The following is a 22,321-nucleotide window of genomic DNA, read 5'->3' as shown; positions in this document are numbered from 1 at the left end:
AAAAAAGGTTACTTTTTTAATATGTAGCATTAAATAGAAAACTTGTCATGGTAATGCAAGCTGGTCCTGATTTGTCTTTCTCAGTTTTTGTAGTTTACCCACTTTAATTAATTTCATGTGGATTATCTTTTGTAGGCTATATTAGTGAAAAAAACAAAAAAAAAGTTCTGTGGTGTAGAAATGGAAGAGGAAGAGGTGAAAACACAAGCATTATTTTTGGCAGTGTGTTATGTGGCGGCGCAGATGCAGAATCATGCAAAGAGTATTTAGAACAGTTTTCTATTCATTTCACCACAATATGAGTCCACGCTTTCAAAAAAACATAGTTAAAGCAACATATCTAAAAATCATCCTCTAAATTCTGTATTTTTTCTTCTAAATTTGTTTTGGATTTTAGTAAGTCCTGCTTGAGAAAATCAACTTTTTATGCCTTTATTCATGCTATAAGGTTAAACATTGAGAGTATTTAAGATTTTTTGTGCCCTTTTCAAACTGCCTGCAATCGAGGTGGCGCTGGAGAGCTCGTGCAGCACAGATGCATCTTTAGAAATAGTTGGGAATTGCCAGGAAATTTGAAACCAGATACACTAGTCTTTTCTGCCTCATCTTAAAGTTGTCTTTCTCTTTCAATACATTTTACTTTGTATTTTCTGTTTACCTTGCATATTCTTATGTCTGTGCAGCTCAGTAGTGTTTGTTGACATCTCTATTGCCAAACTATTTTCTTAGCTTTCTTACTACTTTTATAGAGTCCCGCACTGTAAAATATGACAGTGGTTTCAAGTTCAGCCTTTCCATCTGTATTGTCGAAAGAACTATGGCAAGCCGTTTTAACATTTAATCCTTAAAATGTACCAGTATGTATTTTCATGCTACTAGTGCTTTTATTTTTTTTAGATACTAGTATATATTCCATTAGGTACTAGTACTTATTCATTTCATTTGCTACTAGTGCTTATTCTTTATTCTTTAGGTACTAGTACCTTTTTAAAGATACTAGTCTCTATTTTTTGGATAAAATTTGGATAAAATAGTGCACATTTTTGGATGACCATGCAATGGATAAATGAACAGCTTAAGGATGTAAAGGCAACTTAACTACTTTAATATTAATGAAAAATAAAAGTGACTTGCATAAATCTCCTTGTTCTCCTTGTGTGTTTCTATGCGTGTTAACAATTTAGCAGCAAGCCAAAATCAGTTCAAACAAAGTCCATAATGTGCATTTTCATAATGTTCACGCACCTTTTGCTGCACACCAGCCCGCTCTCCCCTCATCACACTGGCCCGTAGTATGCTTGCGCGATGAGTTTAGCTTTGTCATCATCAGTGAAAAGACTGTTCAGCCTCTCCAGAATCACACTGGCAATCGACTCGGCTGTTGTATTCAAGATAGGGATGAATGCATAGAAACGTTTTTGCACAGCATGGTCCCTGTCAATGTATCTGAACACAAGCACTAAACTGAGTCTGTGTGGAAACGTCTCTTGAATTGCTACGAATCTAGCTGACTTCACCTCTTCCATTATATGCTCCCTGATGACTGATAGCATGCAATCCAACAGCTCATTTTGCACAGTCTTTGATATACCTTTGAAGACTGTGGCAGTTTTCAAGTGCTCCTCAAATACCTTGTCTAGCAACGGCTACGCCCCTATATGATAATTCGAACAGGCCACAAAACTTCACACAGTCGATAAGATGGCCTAGAATGTGGCGGTTCTTACTAACCTCGTCATTGTGACGACGTACTATCCGGTAACTGTCGTCCAACTATGTGGCAATGTTGACCGTCCCGAAAGCCGGCAATTTTAGGCAACTGTCCACATGCATTTTCGCTGTTTCATGCTTTTTCACCTTCTCAGAGAGATGATGCATATCAGTGACACCTGTAGTTGTCCATGCGATGTCCGTACCGTTCTTGGGATGGAACAGAATGCAGGGGTAGCAGAATAAAGCATTAGCTACTTGGCAACCTGCTAGCCATTTTATCTGCTCGTACAAGTTCCTCGAGAATGCTCTATTATATGATTTCCCGCCCTTTGTAGATACTTGTTTTATTTTTAAATTTGCTCTTGGTTGCTTTTATTGAAGTAGTGTTTTATAATTCACAATTCAAAATTGTTTTAAAATATTATTGGATGTCACTTAATCTTAAAGATTATTAATAGAGGTATGTTTGGTCCCACCAATCGCTGCACAAGTTAAGGTTACGTATGATGACGAAAGCACATTAGTACGAGCCCTCCCGGAACCCTCTGAACCCAAAGAAAAAATCTTTGTATGGAAGTCTATGGGAACACTCTGGGCGATTCGTGGCCAGAGTGAAATCGCCCAAAAAGAGGTAGTACTCCACAGAATGTGACTTGACGCTGATTGGACTATATCCAGAGGCAGAACAATCAATCTCTAGCACAGTTACAGCTAGCGTAAACACTGTTGAATATTGAACAACAACAAAAAATCCCTACCTATCACACTTTGGTGATGCGTTGCCCAATCGCCCTAATGAAGAAACCGTGTGCTGAGCTCACAATCATGTTTCTCTGTATATCCTATGTTTTTATTAATAATTTTGGTGTATTTTATTGTTCATTTTTGTGTGTTTTTCAAAATAAATGAACTGAATTCATTTTGAGTCTGCATTCATCATTAAATTAGTTTGGGCAAATGAGGACATAAATTAGGTTAAACTAGGCTACTGCATGTCCGTCCATAGAAAAATAAATAAATATAAAAATGACCATCTGATTCAAGAAGAATGATCCAGGATTTTCACTTTTCCATTTACATGACGAAAGGTCACCATGATTACGTTATGTAAAGTAACAGTCACTTATTTTTGTTAGCTGGGTAAATTGTAACCGTTAGATGTTAAAATGGACTGCCATAGAAGTCTGTATGAACTCCTCAAGCTCCAGAAGGGAGAAGGGCGGAAATATTCCGAAAACCCCATAACGGAGTCTTTTTCAGGGATTTGGGCCGCTAGGCTAATATAGCTTTTGTTTTGAACGCATAAAGACCAGCCGAAGAAAATGACGAGTAAGATATCTTATAAATAATGTGTATTTTATATATTGTTATTTGCAACAACTGAACCTGGACTGATCCGAGACTTGTTCTGACGCTGTTCCTCAGGCGAACCCGAGGCAGATGTTTCGGATGTTGCAGCGCAGAGCGCGAGCGATTCAGGCGAAGCGGGGACGTTAGTGGAAGTTACTTTCCAGAAGAACCCACGTCAAAAATACAAATACCTGGAGGCAGAACCCAAGATTTTAGGGGTAACTTACACATAAAGTTCGCGTCAAAGTAGAATACAATGTGTTGTGAAACACGTCCACTACTGAAGAGTTGTATACGTCTCATCCACAGGTGACGGAGATCGCGCTGACTGTCTTCTTCATTGGTTGCAGAATTCCGTTTTTTATAGGAATGTCTTTTGAACACAGTCGGCATGATTTCAGAATGTCTTTTGAATGGATGACAAACACCATCATGCTAGTGTTTTCCTTCGTTGTAAGTGTTCATCGTTTGTGTTTTAACTGTAGCCTAGGTATATTTTTACATAGGCTATTTAATAAGCCTGCTTAAAAGTAATTTTAAGTTGGTTTGCTGGTCTTATTTATTTAAGCTGTTCCAATACCTAGTTCATGCCTTGACGGCTAAATCAGAGATTGGAGGATCAGAGTCCTGCAGCTGTGACCCTGATAAAAACTCTCTCTAACCTGCTCTAGTGATCCTGAAGACATTGTCTGCGTCTGAAATCGCTTACTGTCTTGTGTAGCCTACTTATGTTGAATAGCCTAAGTAATTACTTCACCATTGTTAAAAAAAAAGTATGTTCTATATTATAAGTGTGTGTGTACTGTAGGCTACTCTAGTATGAACTATGAATGTAATCCGGACAAACTACATTCGCCACAATCTCATTATCATGTGACACCAGGGTCAGTTGTGTCCTCTCCTGTGGCCTCATGGGATAAAGTGTCCATAATATGCACACTTCAGAATCTCGCCGGATGAAGTAGGTCATCAGGGTACTTTTTCTCTACTCTTTTATGAGTAGCCCATGTTAATTCGGACATGAGTGTTTTGTCACATACTGTTCTTCGCCTACTATGAATTATGCGATTTCAGATGCAGCCATTGATTAGCTTGTTCAGTGTTTGATTAAGGTTGGAGGCGGAGCTAAACTCTGCAGGACAGTGACCCTTCAAGACAGAAGTTGCTCATCCCTGGTGTAACTCTGTGTTTTCCTTAAACAGGGCATTGTTGCTGGAAGTGTGGCGATAGCAGCGCAGAAACTCCACCTACCGACAGTAAGAGTATCTGGACACATAGCAACAACAACAAAAAAGGAAATTTCATATTAAAAAAGTGTCATCATGCTAGTTATGCTCTATATGTAGAATGAGCCCACTGAAATTTTGAGTACCCATTCAGAATGTGTCGGGAAATGAGCATTTCTGAGCTTATGTGTGTCAATTTATTTCTTAACAGCTCAAGGCATGTTTGGGAATGCAGGTGGTCACATGTGTGGCATTTACTTTCTGTCTCTTCTCCACGGCTAATCATCATGTATACCCTGGTCTTTGCTGGCTTTACTTCCATTATAATGAGACAATTCCTGAAAACAGCACGTGTACACTTATAGGGGTAAGCTAAACTGTTTTACAGAGAAAATGTCAAGGCTATTGTTATTGTCACTGTATGCTGTTCTCCTTTGAAAATAATGCTCTCCATACTGGATGTGGGAAAGCAAAAACTTAACTGAAACGGTTGTTGAAACTGAAAGTTCTCCCAAAAATTCTGTCATTAATTACTGACCCTCATGTCGTTCCAAACCCACAAGACTTTCGTTAATTTTCAAAACAATTGAGTTTTCTGTCCCTCCATTGACAGCTACACAACTACCACTTTGATGTTTCAAAAGGTTCATAAAGAGATCGTAAAACTAATCCATATGAATTGAGCGGTTTAGTCCAAAATGTCTGAAGAGGCTCAATCACTTTATATGATGAACAGATTTAATTCACATATAAACATTCATCAACTCACACATCAGGGTTGATAAACAGAAGCTCTAGGGCTCGGGGATTGACAAAACAGCTATTACATGATGATGAAATATTTGCCTTTAAATGATTTATATATCGTTTACCCTCCTTACACACACAGCAGGGATTCTATTATCTGAGTTCAGTGGATCAACTCATGGAGGCGACTCAGATCGCTCTCTCTCTCACTCTCGCCGCGTACTGTTGCAAGGTGATTCCCTGCTGCACTGCCAGATCTCATGTGGTAAGCGATGCTCATTTCATAAACCTTTCCATGCTGGCGACCAGAACCAATGATGTGAAATATGATGCAGAGTTCTCGATTGTAAACCGTTTCTGTCTTTTTCAGCCTGTCATCGCCATGATGCCACCCACAGCTCAACAGTGAAAGTGAGAGTGTGTGCACCTAAAAAGACGTAATTTTATCTAATAAAACTAATAAAACTGGCACATTATTAGACACACCAATACATTATACTATATTCAAACATAATATCACTATTTATATACATTTATTTTAAGAGCATGAAAACATCAACCCAAGTTTGTCTTTTTCTGAACACAAATTGCATAATAAATAACCAGTATGAATTTATCAATATGAATTAATATCTTTACAATACAAAATGTAAAACGTGTAAGAATGACCTTTTACAGTACATATACTGTAAGAATCAGTCGCTATATGGACAGTGTCAATACTCAAATAAGAGGTTATTAAAATGTAACAATTTTAAAAATGACAGGTATAATGAATTATTTTCTGTGTAGCAGCATTCCTCTAGCATACATGCATGACAACAATTATATTAATGTATTAATAGCTTTGTTTCCATCCACCCATTTTTATGTGAATTTTGGGATATCGCATGAAAAAAAACACTGGATGGAAACGGCAAGATGCGCATAAAAACTTATGTGCTCAATTGAGTCGGATACATTTTTTCCATCCGATAAGAAGACGTGCATAAACTATGATAGAAACAAATTTACCTAATAAATCCCTCAATGCACTGCAAAAATCTCACGTGACTTTGCCCCAACAGTGGATGTGATATAACCACATAACTGGACTAACCAGTGGATCAGTTTCATCGCAGCATCTCAAATGTTGGTTTGATCATTCTGAAACACCTGAGCCAAAGTCTGTCATCAGAATGATTTGGTTTAATTCCCTCCCTGAAGCGTCTCACATGATTGTTCACAAACACCAGCATCCGAACACAAGATGAACATGACAGCGTTTATTGTGTCATCCGTGCGCTCTGAGACTCAAGTAATTTATGATGTAGGAAAAAAGAGCCACAGTTTCTTCCCCAATTGCAGCAACTTCCATTTTTATTACAGATATTTTGCGTCAGTTTCCAAGGAAGTGACGATTTTGTCCTCTTGAACACATGGGATGGAAACGCTGCTTTATTCACGTTTATTTGATTTTTTAATTTTGCGCACGAGTTAAAATCACAACTTTGGATGGAAACATAGCTAATGATGATGAAGTTTTTGCACTGAACTTGAACTGAGAAAGTTTACATTTACCCACTGACCTGAAGTAGAGACTGTATTTGTTCTTTTTAAATAAGCAGAGGACAAACAGTTGGCAAAAATCCACAGTGCATGATGCTTTACACTATCTTATCATATTTATCCCAAGAAAAAAACAAAGAAGTTTTAATTATTCATATTGTGCACATCTTAAAGGGGTCATAGAATGCCATTTTTGTACAAGCTAATATGATTCTTTAGGGTCTAAATTAAAAGTTTGTAATATACTTTAATTAAAAATTCTCTTTAGTATTGTGAGAAAACACTCATTTTACCTGGTCAAAAACAGCTCTGTTTTCAGCACGCCGTTTAAGTGCATGTGTCTTTAAATGATAATGAGCTTTGCTCACCCCGCCCCTCTGTTCTGTGCATACACCGTTTGAAATAATAACACAATAACCATAACGCGTTGTTCATCATAAACGTGGGATTATGAATTATATTGAGAACGTCGTACATAGAAAACATGCCGTAATGTACCCTTAGTGTAAACCTTAGACGCATTCATCGTGAAGCGTGCAGCAAGCGATTTGCAAAGATTAATATAAATATTAATATAAAGGTTAATAAAACGTTACACTCACTTCTTCTTCTGGAGGTGCAGCAGGAACACGAATAGTTGGCACCAATCCTTTTTTCAGGAGCAACTTCTTAGCAAAACCAGCTTTATAACATTACTGACCCTCGTTTATAAAGCAGTCTGGGGTGTGAAATGATTCGCGCAAACATGAAAGCATTGACGTTGATCGTGGGGAATATTCCCTTCGAAAACAAACTCAGCCACTGCGTCTTCAGCGGTTCGGATTTAGGAACATCAAAATGACTGCTGTGTTCCTTATTACACCCGAGAACAGAACACCACAATCGCTTAGACGCCATTCTGCTCATAGACAGTGCTCCAGCGTATCAACAATGACGCGCAGACTATGATTGACAGACAGCTTGCTCACGAGCGAGGGCGGGTCTGTGTTGAAACGCTGCTATCAATCAACAATCGTGGGAGGGGCGTCCGACCGTGTGACGTCACACGGTCAGACGGCTTGATTTGAGCCAGGGGAAAACATATAAAGAGATTTAAAAAAAAAAACACTGAATGGATTTTTATCATTTTATGATGGTTGTGTACAGGCACTGCCAACACACATTTCAGTACAATCAACTTGTAAAAGTGCATGTACCATTATATGACCCCTTTAAAGGTGCCATCCTTCAAAAAAAATAAATTCATACACCACATTCCATACCAGACGGGGGCAGTATACCTGGTCTACTCTAGAGTATGAATATAACATCTTCAAGCTACTCCCCTTCACCTTTACCAGTGAATATGTTCATATTCGTTTTGTTCATATTACATTTTTATTGTTAGTTTAAATTACATTAATTTGACAGACAGCATTCGCTGATGTTGACCAAGCTAGCGCCAACGTAACTTAACAGAGCTGCCAACTATCACGCATTCACGTGACACACGCAATTGACACTTTTCACACGCTCTCACATCACACATCAATTTTCTCACGCACAGAAAAATCGCGAAGCAAAGAAAACACGGATACCGACAGACTAGACAGAGCCGGTTAGTTATGATATAAAAAAAATCTCAGCTCTCAGATTCTGTCAATTTTATTATTGAATTCAAACAATAAATACACTTTTGGCGCTTGTAATTGTTACACGACAGATCCCTAGCGCACGTGAACCGATCAACTCTACTAACGTTAACTGTTAGCTAATAGTAAAAAAACCACGAACTCTGTTGAAAGATACAGTAGGCTACAACTTACCAAAATGTATTCCTCATACATAATATCGACCAATCAGTGTTTTTATCAGCGCCTGAGAAGCCCCGTGGTGAGGAGCAGAGAGTTTGCTCAGAGTTGGAGTAAATCCCTCCGCAGAAGTAGCAGTGCTTCGCTTTCTGAGAATATAGTTCCCAGTATGTATACGGTTAGAAGATGGCTGTCTCATGTGACCTTGTTATTTGTACACGCTGTGACTAAACAAATCACAACATGTAAATAGGAAAATGTTGGCGTTATTTTGTCACTTATTTGGAGCAGTATGCTAGCTGGAGCCGTTTACCTCCAGTCTTTGTGCTAAGCTAGCGGTGGGTGCGTCAGACAGAGTTACGGCACGCACAGAGATGAAAAGGGTATGTATGGACTTATCTAACTCTAGGGGATACGGTGATTAAGCTAAGGTCCCAAAAAGTCGGCGTGTTCCTTTAAGGTCCTTGCACACTGAGTCCAAAACTTTACACTTTACAGTGAACAAATAGCTTTCATAAAAATGTTTCTTGTCAGTTATATCAAAAAAGTGAAACAACATTACCCACAGTCTAGTACTTTTGTTAATTTTTATACCTGATTATATGGTATTTTTCCTTAATCATCTGAAATGTCTGCTAGCAAATGTTACGCTGCTAGCATAGCATAATGGTTTATAATCATGTTTTGCTGTACAGTATAGCCTATATGTTTTTATTAATAATTTTGGTGTATTTTATTGTTCCTTTTTGTGTGTTTTTCAAAATAAATGAACTGAATTCATTTAGAGTCTGCATTCATCATTCACAGCTGTTGAAATAACCTTTAAATTAGTTTGGGCAAATGAGAACATAAATTAGGTTAAACTAGCCTACTGCATGTAGGCCTACCCATAGAAAAATAAATAAATATAAAAATTACCAACTGATTCAAGAAGAATGATTCAGGAATTTCACTTTTCCGTTTACATGACGAAAGTTTGGTCACCATGATTAGCCTACTTATGTAACAGTCACTTCTTTTTGTTAGCTGGGTAAATGTAACTGTTAGATGTTAAAATGGACTGCCATAGATAGAAGTCTGTATGAACTCCTCAAGCTCCAGAAGGGAGAAGGGCGGAAACATTCCGAAAACCCCATAACGGAGTCTTTTTCAGGGATTTGGGCCACAATATAATATTGTTTTGAACTCATAAAGACCAGCCGAAGAAAATGACGAGTAAGATAGGCTACCTTATAAATAATGTGCATTTTATATATTGTTATTTGCAACAACCGAACCTGGACTGATCCGAGCCTTGTTCTGACGCTGTTCCTCAGGCGAACCCGAGGCAGATGTTTCGGATGTTGCAGCGCAGAGCGCGAGCGATTCAGGCGAAGCGGGGACGTTAGTGGAAGTTACTTTCCAGAAGAACCCACGTCAAAAATACAAATACCTGGAGGCAGAACCCAAGATTTTAGGGGTAACTTACACATAAAGTTCGCGTCAAAGTAGAATACAATGTGTTGTGAAACACGTCCACTACTGAATAGTTTTATACATGATGTCTCATGATCCACAGGTGACGGAGATCGCGCTGACTGTTTTCTTCATTGGTTGCAGAATTCCGTTTTTTATAGGAATGTCTTTTGTACACATACATCTGGTTGATTTCAGAATGTCTTTTGAATGGATGACAGACACCATCATGCTTGCGTTTTCCTTCGTTGTAAGTGTGTTTTAACTGTAGCCATAATTATTATTATTTTATTTTTTTACATATTTAGCCTGCTTAAAAGCAATTTTAAGTTGGTTTGCTGGTCTTAACCAATTTAAGCTGCTCCAATACCTAGTTCATGCCTTGACGGCTAAATCAAAGATTGGAGGGCCACTGTATCGCAGCTGTGACCCTGATAAAAACTCTCTCTAACCTGCTCTCTAGTGATCCTGAAGACATTGGCTGCATCTGAAATCGCTTAATGTCTTGTGTACTTATGTTGAATAGCCTAAGTAATTACTTAACGATTGTTAAAAAAAGTATGTTCTATATTATAAGTGTGTGTTGGTTACTCTAGTATGAATGTAAAACTACATTCGCCACAATCTCATTATCATGTGACACCAGGGTCAGTTGTGTCCTCTCCTGTGGCCTCATGGGATAAAGTGTCCATAATATGCACACTTCAGAATCTCGCCGGATGAAGTAGGTCATCAGGGTACTTTTTCTCTACTCTTTTATGAGTAGCTCATGTTAATTCGGACATGAGTGTTTTGTCACATACTGTTCTTCGCCTACTATGAATTATGCGATTTCAGATGCAGCCATTGATTAGCTTGTTCAGTGTTTGATTAGGGTTTGGAGGCGGAGCTAAACTCTGCAGGACAGTGACCCTTCAGGACAGAAGTTGCTCATCCCTGGTGTAACTCTGTGTTTTCCTTAAACAGGGCATTGTTGCTGGAAGTGTGGCGATAGCAGCGCAGAAACTCCACCTACCGACAGTAAGAGTATCTGGACACATAGCAACAACAACAAAAAAGGAAATTTCATATTAAAAAAGTGTCATCATGCTAGTTATGCTCTATATGTAGAATGAGCCCACTGAAATTTTGAGTACCCATTCAGAATGTGTCGGGAAATGAGCATTTCTGAGCTTATGTGTGTCAATTTATTTCCTAACAGCTCAAGGCATGTTTGGGAATGCAGGTGGTCACATGTGTGGCATTTACTTTCTGTCTCTTCTCCACGGCTAATCGACATATATACCCTGGTGCCTGCTGGCTTTACTACCATTATAACGAGACAATTCCTGAAAACAGCACGTGTGCACTTGTAGAGGTAAGCTAAACTGTTTTACAGAGAAAATGTCAAGGCTATTGTTATTGTCGCTGTATGCTGTTCTCCTTTGAAAATAATGCTCTCCATACTGGATGTGGAAAAGCAAAAACTTAACTGAAACGGTTTCTAAATGTAGAAATTAAAGGGAAAGTTCACCCAAAAATTCTGTCATTAATTACTAACCCTCATGCTGTTAATTTTCGAAACACAAATGAAGATCTTTTTGATGAAATCTGAGTTTTCTGTCCCTCCATTGACAGCTACGCAACTTTGATGTTTCAAAAGGTTCATAAAGAGATCGTAAAACTAATCCATATGAATTGAGCGGTTTAGTCCAAATTTTCACTTTATGTCACTTTATATGATGACCAGATTTAATTCACATATAAACATTCATCAACTCACACATCAGGGTTGGTAAACAGAAGCTCTAGGGCTCGGGGATTGACAAAACAGCTATTACATGATGATGAAATATTTGCCTTTAAATGATTTATATATCGTTTACCCTCCTTACACACACAGCAGGGATTCGATTATCTGAGTTCAGTGGATCAACTCATGGAGGCGACTCAGATCGCTCTCTCTCTCACTCTCACCGCGTACTGTTGCAAGGTGATTCCCTGCTGCACTGCCAGATCTCATGTGGTAAGCGATTCTCATTTCATAAACCTTTCCATGCTGGCGACCAGAACCAATGATGTGAAATATGATGCAGAGTTCTCGATTGTAAACCGTTTACAGCACGATTGTCTTTTTCAGCCTGTCATCGCCATGATGCCACCCACAGCTCCACAGTGAAAGTGAGAGTGTGTGCACGTAATTTGATCTAATAATACTAAAACTGCCACATTATTAGACACACCAATACATTCTACTATATTCAAACATAATATCACTATTTCTATACATTTATTTTAAGAGCATGAAAACATCAACCCAAGTTTGTCTTTTTTTAAATAATGTGCACTTATTTCTGAACACAAAATTGTATAATAACCAGTATGAATTTATCAATATGAATTAATATCTTTACAATACAACATGTAAAAAGGTGTAAGAATGGCCTTTTACAGTACATATATTGTAAGAATCAGTCGCTATATGGACAGTGTCAATACTCAAATAAGAGGTTATTAAAATGTAACAATTTTAAAAATGACAGGTATAATGAATTATTTTCTGTGTAGACAGCATTCTTCTAGCATACATGCATGACAACAATTATATTAATGTATTAATAGCTTTGTTTCCATCCACCCATTTTTATGTGAATTTTGGGATATCGCATGAAAAAAAACACTGGATGGAAACGGCAAGATGCGCATAAAAACTTATGTGCTCAATTGAGTCGGATACATTTTTTTCGTCCGATAAGAAGACGTGCATAAACTAGGATAGAAACAAATTTACCTAATAAATCCCTCAATGCACTGCAAAAATCTCACGTGACTTTGCCCCAACAGTGGATGTGATATAACCACATAACTGGACTAACCAGTGGATCAGTTTCATCGCAGCATCTCAAATGTTGGTTTGATCATTCTGAAACGCCTGAGCCAAAGTCTGTCATCAGAATGATTTGGTTTAATTCCCTCCCTGAAGCGTCTCACATGATTGTTCACAAACACCAGCATCCGAACACAAGATGAACATGACAGTGTTTATTGTGTTTCATCCGTGCGCTCTGAGACTCAAGTCATTTATGATGTAAGAAAAAAGAGCCACAGTTTCTTCCCCAATTGCAGCAACTTCCATTTTTATTACAGATATTTTGCGTCAATTTTTTGTGACGTCACAAGGTCAGACGGCTTGATTTGAGCCAGGGGAAAACATATAAGGAAATGTAAAAAAAAAAAAAACACTGAATGGATTTTTACCATTTTATGATGGTTGTGTACAGGCACTGCTAACAAACATTTCAGTACAATCAACTTGTAAAAGTGCATGTACCATTATATGACCCCTTTAAAATCATTACTGTAAAACTGGAGAAACTGGAAGAACTGGAAGAGAGGGCTGTACTTTCTGAGAAAACAAAGGAAATTAACATTTGAACTCTTGCTATATTACCATCCCCATAGAGACACGATCACACCTGACTTGATCACCTCCCAATTTACACATCATTCCCTTCACCCATCCCTACCTGAATTCACCCAAAAATCTATATGGTTTAATATGAACAATTATCAAGCACTGCACAAAGCACTGCTACTTAGGCGAAGTGATTTGCTCGCAGCGCCTGAGAAGCCCCGTGGTGAGGAGCAGAGAGTTTGCTCAGAGTTGGAGTAAATCCCTCCGCAGAAGTAGCAGTGCTTCGCTTTCTGAGAATATAGTTCCCAGTATGTATACGGTTAGAAGTTGGCTGTCTCATGTGACCTTGTTATTTGTACACGCTGTGACTATACAAATCACAACATGTAAATAGGAAAATGTTGGCGTTATTTTGTCACTTATTGGGAGCAGTATGCTAGCTGGAGCCGTTTACCTCCAGTCTTTGTGCTAAGCTAGCAGTGGGTGCGTCAGACAGAGTTACGGCACGCACGGAGATGAAAAGGGTATGTATGGACTTATCTAACTCTAGGGGATACGGTGATTAAGCTAAGGTCCCAAAAAGTCGGCGTGTTCCTTTAAGGTCCTTGCACACTGAGTCCAAAACTTTACACTTTACAGTGAACAAATAGCTTTTATAAAAATGTTTCTTGTCAGTTATATCAAAAAAGTGAAACAACTGCATCAGATTGGTTAAAGGTATAGCGGAGGATTTTCTTTTTCCGGATGGGTAGTGTAAACTATTGGTCCACCTAAGTGTCAATCATTCTGGTGATATGTTTACGTAAGGCCGTCGTACGTGCTCGTCCCTTAGTTTTCGTTTTCTGCGCATGCGCACTTTCAGGTGTTTATGTGTGGTGAGCTAGAGCTAAGCCATTCATTGAAGCTCGCCGTTTCACCGGGTCCTTTGAAAATGTCTGAGGGTCGCAAGAGAAAAAGTTTGTACGAACTGTATGAGAAGAAGAGAAAGGCCTCAGAAGAGAGAAACAAGATCGGAGTGTTTTTGGGAGATTGTTTTACACGATGGCGTGCGCTGAAAACACAGGTTGGGCTTCCCACTGATGCCTCAGTCGCGAAGTTTCTACTCGACAGGTAAAGTTTGGCATGCTATTTGGAGAAAAAGTGCAAATCTTCTTTTGGAAAGTAATCTTGTATGAGCGATGCCGACAGCAACTTGTAAACAGAGCGTGCACGAGGAGAACCTCGCACACGTTTAATAGGCGTTCCCTCTCGGGAGCAGGTAGAGTGTTGCGCATGTGCATTTTTTCAAAAAGTGGAGAGGGCGGTTCTTATCTAAAATTCGGAAAGATCCTCCGCTATACCTTTAAGTAACATTACCCACAGTCTAGTACTTTTGTTAATTTTTATACCTGATTATATGGTATTTTTCCTTAATCATCTGAAATGTCTGCTAGCAAATGTTACGCTGCTAGCATAGCATAATGGTTTATAATCATGTTTCGCTGTACAGTAGCCTATATGTTTTTATTAATAATTTTGGTGTATTTTATCGTTCCTTTTTGTGTGTTTTTCAAAATAAATGAACTGAATTCATTTAGAGTCTGCATTCATCATTCACAGCTGTTGAAATAAACTTTAAATTAGTTTGGGCAAATGAGAACATAAATTAGGTTAAACTAGCCTACTGCATGTAGGCCTACCCATAGAAAAATAAATAAATATAAAAATTACCAACTGATTCAAGAAGAATGATTCAGGAATTTCACTTTTTCCGTTTACATGACGAAAGTTTGGTCACCATGATTAGCCTACTTATGTAACAGTCACTTCTTTTTGTTAGCTGGGTAAATGTAACCGTTAGATGTTAAAATGGACTGCCATAGATAGAAGTCTGTATGAACTCCTCAAGCTCCAGAAGGGAGAAGGGCGGAAACATTCCGAAAACCCCATAACGGAGTCTTTTTCAGGGATTTGGGCCGCAATATAATATTGTTTTGAACTCATAAAGACCAGCAGAAGAAAATGACGAGTAAGATAGGCTACCTTATAAATAATGTGCATTTTATATATTGTTATTTGCAACAACCGAACCTGGACTGATCCGAGCCTTGTTCTGACGCTGTTCCTCAGGCGAACCCGAGGCAGATGTTTCGGATGTTGCAGCGCAGAGCGCGAGCGATGCAGGCGAAGCGGGGACGTTAGTGGAAGTTACTTTCCAGAAGAACCCACGTCAAAAATACAAATACCTGGAGGCAGAACCCAAGATTTTAGGGGTAACTTACACATAAAGTTCGCGTCAAAGTAGAATACAATGTGTTGTGAAACACGTCCACTACTGAAGAGTTGTATACATGTCTCATGATCCACAGGTGACGGAGATCGCGCTGACTGTCTTCTTCATTGGTTGCAGAATTCCGTTTTTTATAGGAATGTCTGTTGTACACGGACATGTGGGTGATTTCAGAATGTCTTTTGAATGGATGACAGACACCATCATGCTTCCGTTTTCCTTCGTTGTAAGTGTGTTTTAACTGTAGCCATAATTATTATTATTTTATTTTTTACATATTTAGCCTGCTTAAAAGCAATTTTTAGTTGGTTTGCTGGTCTTAACCAATTTAAGCTGTTCCAATACCTAGTTCATGCCTTGACGGCTAAATCAGAGATTGGAGGGCCACTGTCCCGCAGCTGTGACCCTGATAAAAACTCTCTCTAACCTGCTCTCTAGTGATCCTGACTGGCTGCATCTGAAATCGCTTAATGTCTTGTGTTCTTATGTTGAATAGCCTAAGTAATTACTTAACGATTGTTAAAAAAAGTATGTTCTATATTATAAGTGTGTGTTGGTTACTCTAGTATGAATGTAAAACTACATTCGCCACAATGTCATTATCATGTGACACCAGGGTCAGTTGTGTCCTCTCCTGTGGCCTCATGGGATAAAGTGTCCATAATATGCACACTTCAGAATCTCGCCGGATGAAGTAGGTCATCAGGGTACTTTTTCTCTACTCTTTTATGAGTAGCCTGCTGTGTGTTCGGAGTCGGACATAAGTGTTTTGTCACATACTGTTTTTCGCCTACTATGAATTATGCGATTTCAGATGCAGCCATTGAGTAGCTTGTTCAGTGTTTGATTAAGGTTGGAGGCGGAGCTAAACTCTGCAGGACAGTGACCCTTCAGGACAGAAGTTGCTCATCCCTGGTGTAACACTATGTTAAATTTCCTTAAACAGGGCATTGTTGCTGGAAGTGTGGCGATAGCAGCGCAGAAACTCCACCTACCGACAGTAAGAGTATCTGGACACATAGCAACAACAACAAAAAAGGAAATTTCATATTAAAAAAGTGTCATCATGCTAGTTATGCTCTATACGTAGAATGAGCCCACTGAAATTTTGAGTACCCATTCAGAATGTGTCGGGAAATGAGCATTTCTGAGCTTATGTGTGTCAATTTATTTCTTAACAGCTCAAGGCATGTTTGGGAATGCAGGTGGTCACATGTGTGTCATTTACTTTCTGTCTCTTCTCCACGGCTAATCGACATCTATACCCTGGTGCCTGCTGGCTTTACCATTATAATGAGACAATTTATGAAAACAGCACGTGTATGCTTGTAGAGGTAAGCTAAACTGTTTTACAGAGAAAATGTCAAGGCTATTGTTATTGTCACTGTATGCTGTTCTCCTTTGAAAATAATGCTCTCCATACTGGATGTGGAAAAGCAAAAACTTAACTGAAACGGTTTCTAAATGTAGAAATTAAAGGGAAAGTTCACCCAAAAATTCTGTCATTAATTACTAACCCTCATGCTGTTAATTTTCGAAACACAAATGAAAATCTTTATGATGAAATCTGAGTTTTCTGTCCCTCCATTGACAGCTACGCAACTACCACTTTGATGTTTCAAAAGGTTCATAAAGAGATCGTAAAACAAATTCATATGAATTGAGCGGTTTAGTCCAAATTTTCACTTTATGTCACTTTATATGATGAACAGATTTAATTCACATATAAACATTCATCAACTCACACATCAGGGTTGGTAAACAGAAGCTCTAGGGCTCGGGGATTGACAAAACAGCTAATACATGATGATGAAATATTTGCCTTTAAATGATTTATATATCGTTTACCCTCCTTACACACACAGCAGGGATTCGATTATCTGAGTTCAGTGGATCAACTCATGGAGGCGACTCAGATCGCTCTCTCTCTCACTCTCGCCGCGTACTGTTGCAAGGTGATTCCCTGCTGCACTGCCAGATCTCATGTGGTAAGCGATGCTCATTTCATAAACCTTTCCATGCTGGCGACCAGAACCAATGATGTGAAATATGATGCAGAGTTCTCGATTGTAAACCGTTTCTGTCTTTTATAGCCTGTCATCGCCATGATGCCACCCACAGCTCAACAGTGAAAGTGAGAGTGTGTGCACCTAAAAAGACGTAATTTTATCTATTAATACTAAAACTGGCACATTATTAGACACACCAATACATTCTACTATATTCAAACATAATATCACTATTTCTATACATTTATTTTAAGAGCATGAAAACATCAACCCAAGTTTGTCTTTTTTTAAATAATGTGCACTTATTTCTGAACACAAAATTGTATAATAACCAGTATGAATTAATCAATATGAATTAATATCTTTACAATACAACATGTAAAAAGGTGTAAGAATGGCCTTTTACAGAACATATATTGTAAGAATCAGTCGCTATATGGACAGTGTCAATACTCAAATTAGAGGTTATTAAAATGTAACAATTTTAAAAATGACAGGTATAATGAATGATTTTCTGTGTACAGCATTCTTCTAGTAGCCTGACTACGTCAGACTTCCTACTTCCGCTCAATTTCATTTCGCTTCTGTAGTCAGTCTGAGATAGCAGCTTATCTTTCAGTTCTCTTTCATCATCTCGTTTCGAGATCCACCTATGGGAAGGGCATCCGGTACCTGACCTCTGTAGAAGCATCCAATTGCACCAAGTCTGGTTAACAGACAGAAGCGCGCAGCCAATGCCCAGTAAGGCCACACCCCCTTACCTAAGGCATATATACCCCAATGCGCGCTCATGTACCTCAGTTGTCATTCGCTTCTCGCGATCTCTGTATTACTCAGCTCAGTGAAATTTTACACACTGCTCACCGCGTGTCTGCAGGAGGACATATCGACTCGATCAGCCTCCGCCGGACGTGACAGTTGTGTTTTCAACTGTTGCTGCGTTGCATTCGGAGCCGCCCACGCTCTCCATCTCCGTTTTCCTCCTATAACGGCTGCCCGCCACGGATTTCTCCAGCTTTTTTGCGGATATGTCGCTGTCCAAGCCTGCCGCCTCGTCGGGGGACTCCCTATCACGGGCCTGCCCGGCCGCGTGTGGAGCCCTTATTGCCGCGAAGGACCTTCACCAGCTGTGCGTGGTTTGCTTGGGTCCGAAGCATGCTCGCGAAGCCTTGGAGTATCCTGAGAATTGCAGCCTTTGTCTAAGGCTGCAGAGGAAGCTGCTGAAGCGCCGTTTTAAGGTAGCTGTGACACAGTGCGCCGAGCTCTCCCTAACTTCGGACTCGGACGGAGGACACGGTGATGACGCGCTACCGGGGGCCTCCCGGGGCGCGACTCAGTTCGTTTGGGCTGACCAGCCCAATCCCGCCTTCCCCGAAGAGGACATCTTCGAGGAGGGCGGCCTCGCTCTCGTCCACGAACCGGCCGGTTCTGGCGAGGAGGATGATGCGGCTATCCTTGGGGTCTCCGAGGACGAGGAGGCCATCCCGCCCTCCGGTGTTCCCCAGGCTAGCACGGCCCACACGGCTTTACCACAAGCCGTTCTCCTGGAAGTGTGTGAGCGAGCGGCCGCTCGTCTCAACGTTGAGTGGCCAACTCCCCAGAACGTCACCGACCAGGAGAGGGACATTTATGATGGGAAAGTGCTGGGACCCCCTCCCGGCCCGAGGAAACAACTCTTCCCCATCCTCCCGGCGTGCGCTAAGCACATGAGAACGTACTGGAGCGACCCGCTCGACTTCAGACACGGTCTCTCGGGACTCGAGGCTAAGGATATGGCGGCTCACGGTATGGGCGACCCCCCCGCTGTCGAGCCGTCCATCGCCAGACACCTTAACCCCGCTCAGGGTGGGCTACTCGCCCCGCCTAAGCCGGTCCTGCCTAACAAGATGGACCGTTTTGCTGCTTCCATTCACCAAGCCACGTATAAATCGTCGGCCGTGGCTGTCAGGGCGCTGAACGTTTCTTCCCTCCTCTCCGCCTACCAGGCGGAGATTCTCGAGGAACTAGGACAGCAGCTGGCGAAAGGAAATCCTTCGGATACCCTCTGGAAGGAAATCCTCACGGTGAACGACCTCGTTCTCCGTAACGCCCGGCAGGCCGTCCAAGCTTGCGGGTGCTCCATGGCGCTTTCCGTAGTGGGAGAGCGCGCGCTGTGGCTCAATCTGTCAGGACTGCCAGACAGCGAGAAGCGGCGCATCGCAGGCGCGCCGGTGGAGCCCGGCCGGACTCTATTCGGTCCCGCCGTCGCACTGATGCAACAACGTTGCGATGATAAGAAGAAAGAAGATGAGGCGTTTAAGCTGTGCCTTCCCAGGAAGGCTGCCCCACGCCAGGTGCCCCCTGCGCGTGGGCCTAACCCACCTGCCATAGGTCGACAGTTTGCTCAGGGCAAGGAAAAACCCCGCAGCATCCCTCCACCACGGCAGCAAGCCCCAGCGCCGGCCAAGCGCTGGGGAAAGTCTAATCCCCCCGCGGCCGCGGCCGGGAGACAGGCTAACCCCACTTCTACCGACTCGAAACGTAAGCGGCCTGCCTGACGTTCTTCCGATGGGGGCTTCGAGTCTGCAGTCACGGGTCACAAACCCGTCGGACTCCCCTCTTTGTTCAGGACCCCCGTCGAAAAGACCCAGGGGTGCCCTCGGCTCACCGCGCCGCGAGACTGCCCAGTTCGCGGGTGCAAGTGTGTGTTTTCCCCCCACGTTCAGGGGGCACTCTGTGAGGTTACGTTCATGTGTAGTGGCACCAAAGCACCACTCGCCCTCTGTTCCCCTCACGTTTTCAATAAAGGCTTCGGCCCAAGTGCATGTCCAGCACAAAACACACACAATTCAAAAAAACACGAATCACATAAATTCGTTTCGGAGGGAAATACCCTCTCTGCAGAGAGATCCCATCTCATTGCAGAAAGAGGAAATTCCTCCGAATCCATGCATGCCGCCCCCAGTGTGCCCACTGGATGGCGGCATTGCATCATTGACAAACCAGCTGGACGCTCACAGCTCCGCTCCAGCCCGAGCGGGGGCGCTCGCGAGCCACGAAGCGGCTTGGCAGGCCATTTCAGCTCCCGAGTGGGTGTTGCGTACCGTAACCAAGGGTTACAGGCTGCAGTTTGCAATGAGACCTCCACATTTCAACGGTGTTCTCTCTTCTCACACAGAGAAAAAACGCCGCACACATTCTGAAAGAGGAAATCTCCTCTCTCCTAAGCAAGGGAGCGATTCAGAGGGTACCACCCAATCTGGTAAACCAGGGTTTTTATTCCCGGTATTTCCTTGTTCCAAAGAAATGCGGCCCACCCCGCCCCATATTGGATCTTCGAGTGTTGAACAAGTACTTGAGGAAATACAAGTTCAGAATGTTGACACAAGGCTCTCTCGCCCGCGCCATAAAACAGAACGACTGGTTCACATCAGTCGATCTGAGAGACGCTTTCTTTCACGTAAGCATTTACCCCCCACACAGGAAGTATCTTCGTTTCGCCTACCAAGGCACATGTTACGAATTTACAGTTCTGCCGTTCGGGCTCAGTTTGAGTCCCCGAACGTTCTGTTTATGTGCGGAAGCGGGTTTGACGCCCCTGAGACTATCAGGGCTGAGAATTCTGACGTACATAGACGATTGGCTCATCATAGCCGAATCGAAGGAGAGTGTGTCGCGGGACACCACCCGGGTACTCGCGCACATCACATCCCTCGGTTTCAATGTGAATATGAGGAAGAGCAATCTGACTCCCAGTCAGAATGTCATTTTCCTGGGCTTGGAATTGAGCTCAGTCTCCATGCGAGCGCGTCTCTCTCAAGAGCGCGTTCGCTCTCTGATGGACTGTCTGTCTCGTTTCAGAGAAGGGGCGAGAGTACAATACCGTACATGCCTCAGGCTGCAGGGTCTCATGGCTTCATCTATCCAGGTGGTGCCATTGGGTCTACTGAGAATGAGAGCGTTCACGAAATGGGTTTTGTCACTACATTTCAGCCCGATTCACGATCTCTGCCGCTCAGTTACGGTGACGCGCGCCTGCTCGGCGGCCCTGCGTCATTGGGAGAGTGAGGACTTTTACGCACGGGGAACCCCCCTCGGGACGGTTACGATGCGGAAAGTTGTGACGACAGATGCGTCCTTAACAGGCTGGGGAGCCACCCAGGAAGGCAGAACGGTGAACGGTCTGTGGCCGAGCAGACTACGTTCAGCGCACATAAATTATTTAGAGCTCCTGACCATCTGGAAAGCTCTAAATCATTTTCTGCCTCGCCTGCAGGGACATCACGTTCTAGTACGGTGCGACAATACCACGGCAGTGGCTTATATCAACCGTCAGGGCGGCATGCGCTCGTCGAAACTCCACGCTCTAGCGTACAAGCTTTTGGTGTGGAGCAGACGGGTGTTTCTGTCATCACGCGCGACTCATGTTCCGGGCATTCTGAACAGAGGCGCGGATCTGCTATCGAGGGGAAACCCAATCTTCGGGGATTGGCGTCTTCACCCGCAGATAGTGGAGATTTTATGGGCGAGATTCGGACAGGCAGCCGTAGATCTATTCGCCTCGCGCAAAAACCACCATTGTCCTATGTTCTTCTCGCTAAAGGACGTGGACGCGCCCCTCGGGGCGGACGCACTGGCCCACCCATGGCCCAAAGTGCTGCTGTATGCTTTTCCTCCCCTGTGCCTTATAATTCCTACACTGGCCAGGGTGAGGGAGCATGGCCTGTCTCTTATTCTGATAGCACCCAGGTGGCCCAAAGCCCCGTGGCTGGCAGAGATAATCCCTCTGTTATACGCCGAGCCATGGCGCCTCCCCCCTCGCACGGACCTGTTGTCCCAAG

The 22,321-nt window shown here is 42.0% G+C and overlaps 3 protein-coding genes across 5 annotated transcripts; all 3 read left to right on the top strand.

The window, feature by feature from the left end:
- The first annotated feature begins 2,903 nt into the window (after nt 1-2,903).
- On the top strand, nt 2,904-5,792 carry LOC311287007 (uncharacterized protein). 2 transcript variants are annotated; one of them, XM_084403552.1, is made up of 7 exons: nt 2,904-3,042; nt 3,139-3,281; nt 3,373-3,516; nt 4,266-4,319; nt 4,501-4,656; nt 5,179-5,301; nt 5,407-5,792. In XM_084403552.1, the coding sequence occupies exons 1-7, from the start codon at nt 3,036-3,038 to the stop codon at nt 5,443-5,445; spliced, it is 666 nt and encodes a 221-aa protein (XP_084259678.1). In that variant the 5' UTR covers nt 2,904-3,035; the 3' UTR covers nt 5,446-5,792. The 2 variants fall into 2 exon arrangements, with proteins under 2 accessions (XP_084259678.1, XP_084259679.1); XM_084403553.1 differs by having other exon boundaries at nt 5,182-5,301; nt 5,407-5,577.
- A 3,627-nt stretch (nt 5,793-9,419) lies between these two features.
- Nucleotides 9,420-12,348, top strand: LOC311287005 (uncharacterized protein). 2 transcript variants are annotated; one of them, XM_084403549.1, is made up of 7 exons: nt 9,420-9,589; nt 9,691-9,833; nt 9,933-10,079; nt 10,796-10,849; nt 11,031-11,186; nt 11,712-11,834; nt 11,949-12,348. In XM_084403549.1, the coding sequence occupies exons 1-7, from the start codon at nt 9,583-9,585 to the stop codon at nt 11,985-11,987; spliced, it is 669 nt and encodes a 222-aa protein (XP_084259675.1). In that variant the 5' UTR covers nt 9,420-9,582; the 3' UTR covers nt 11,988-12,348. The 2 variants fall into 2 exon arrangements, with proteins under 2 accessions (XP_084259675.1, XP_084259676.1); XM_084403550.1 differs by lacking the exon at nt 9,933-10,079 and having other exon boundaries at nt 9,440-9,589.
- Nucleotides 12,349-15,120: 2,772 nt separating this feature from the next.
- Nucleotides 15,121-17,999, top strand: LOC311287006 (uncharacterized protein). The gene is made up of 7 exons (XM_084403551.1): nt 15,121-15,231; nt 15,333-15,475; nt 15,572-15,718; nt 16,439-16,492; nt 16,674-16,826; nt 17,358-17,480; nt 17,586-17,999. Exons 1-7 carry the CDS (start codon nt 15,225-15,227, stop codon nt 17,622-17,624), a joined length of 666 nt encoding a protein of 221 aa, XP_084259677.1. The 5' UTR covers nt 15,121-15,224; the 3' UTR covers nt 17,625-17,999.
- The last annotated feature ends 4,322 nt before the right edge of the window (nt 18,000-22,321 follow it).

The sequence above is a fragment of the Rutilus rutilus genome (genome assembly GCF_951802725.1).
Source record: "Rutilus rutilus genome assembly, chromosome: 3".
NCBI classification, from domain to species: Eukaryota; Metazoa; Chordata; class Actinopteri; order Cypriniformes; family Leuciscidae; genus Rutilus; species Rutilus rutilus.
This window is presented reverse-complemented; position numbering and strand designations above follow the sequence as displayed.

Excerpts from the sequence above, each read along its gene's own strand:
- LOC311287006 (XM_084403551.1), top strand. Across the intron at positions 15,476-15,571 it reads CAGAACCCAAGATTTTAGGG|GTGACGGAGATCGCGCTGAC; the intron begins GTAACTTACACA and ends CATGATCCACAG. Across the intron at positions 17,481-17,585 it reads GCACTGCCAGATCTCATGTG|CCTGTCATCGCCATGATGCC; the intron begins GTAAGCGATGCT and ends TGTCTTTTATAG.
- LOC311287005 (XM_084403549.1), top strand. Across the intron at positions 10,080-10,795 it reads TGCTTGCGTTTTCCTTCGTT|GGCATTGTTGCTGGAAGTGT; the intron begins GTAAGTGTGTTT and ends TTCCTTAAACAG. Across the intron at positions 11,187-11,711 it reads GCACGTGTGCACTTGTAGAG|CAGGGATTCGATTATCTGAG; the intron begins GTAAGCTAAACT and ends TTACACACACAG.
- LOC311287007 (XM_084403552.1), top strand. Across the intron at positions 4,320-4,500 it reads AGAAACTCCACCTACCGACA|CTCAAGGCATGTTTGGGAAT; the intron begins GTAAGAGTATCT and ends ATTTCTTAACAG. Across the intron at positions 5,302-5,406 it reads GCACTGCCAGATCTCATGTG|CCTGTCATCGCCATGATGCC; the intron begins GTAAGCGATGCT and ends TGTCTTTTTCAG.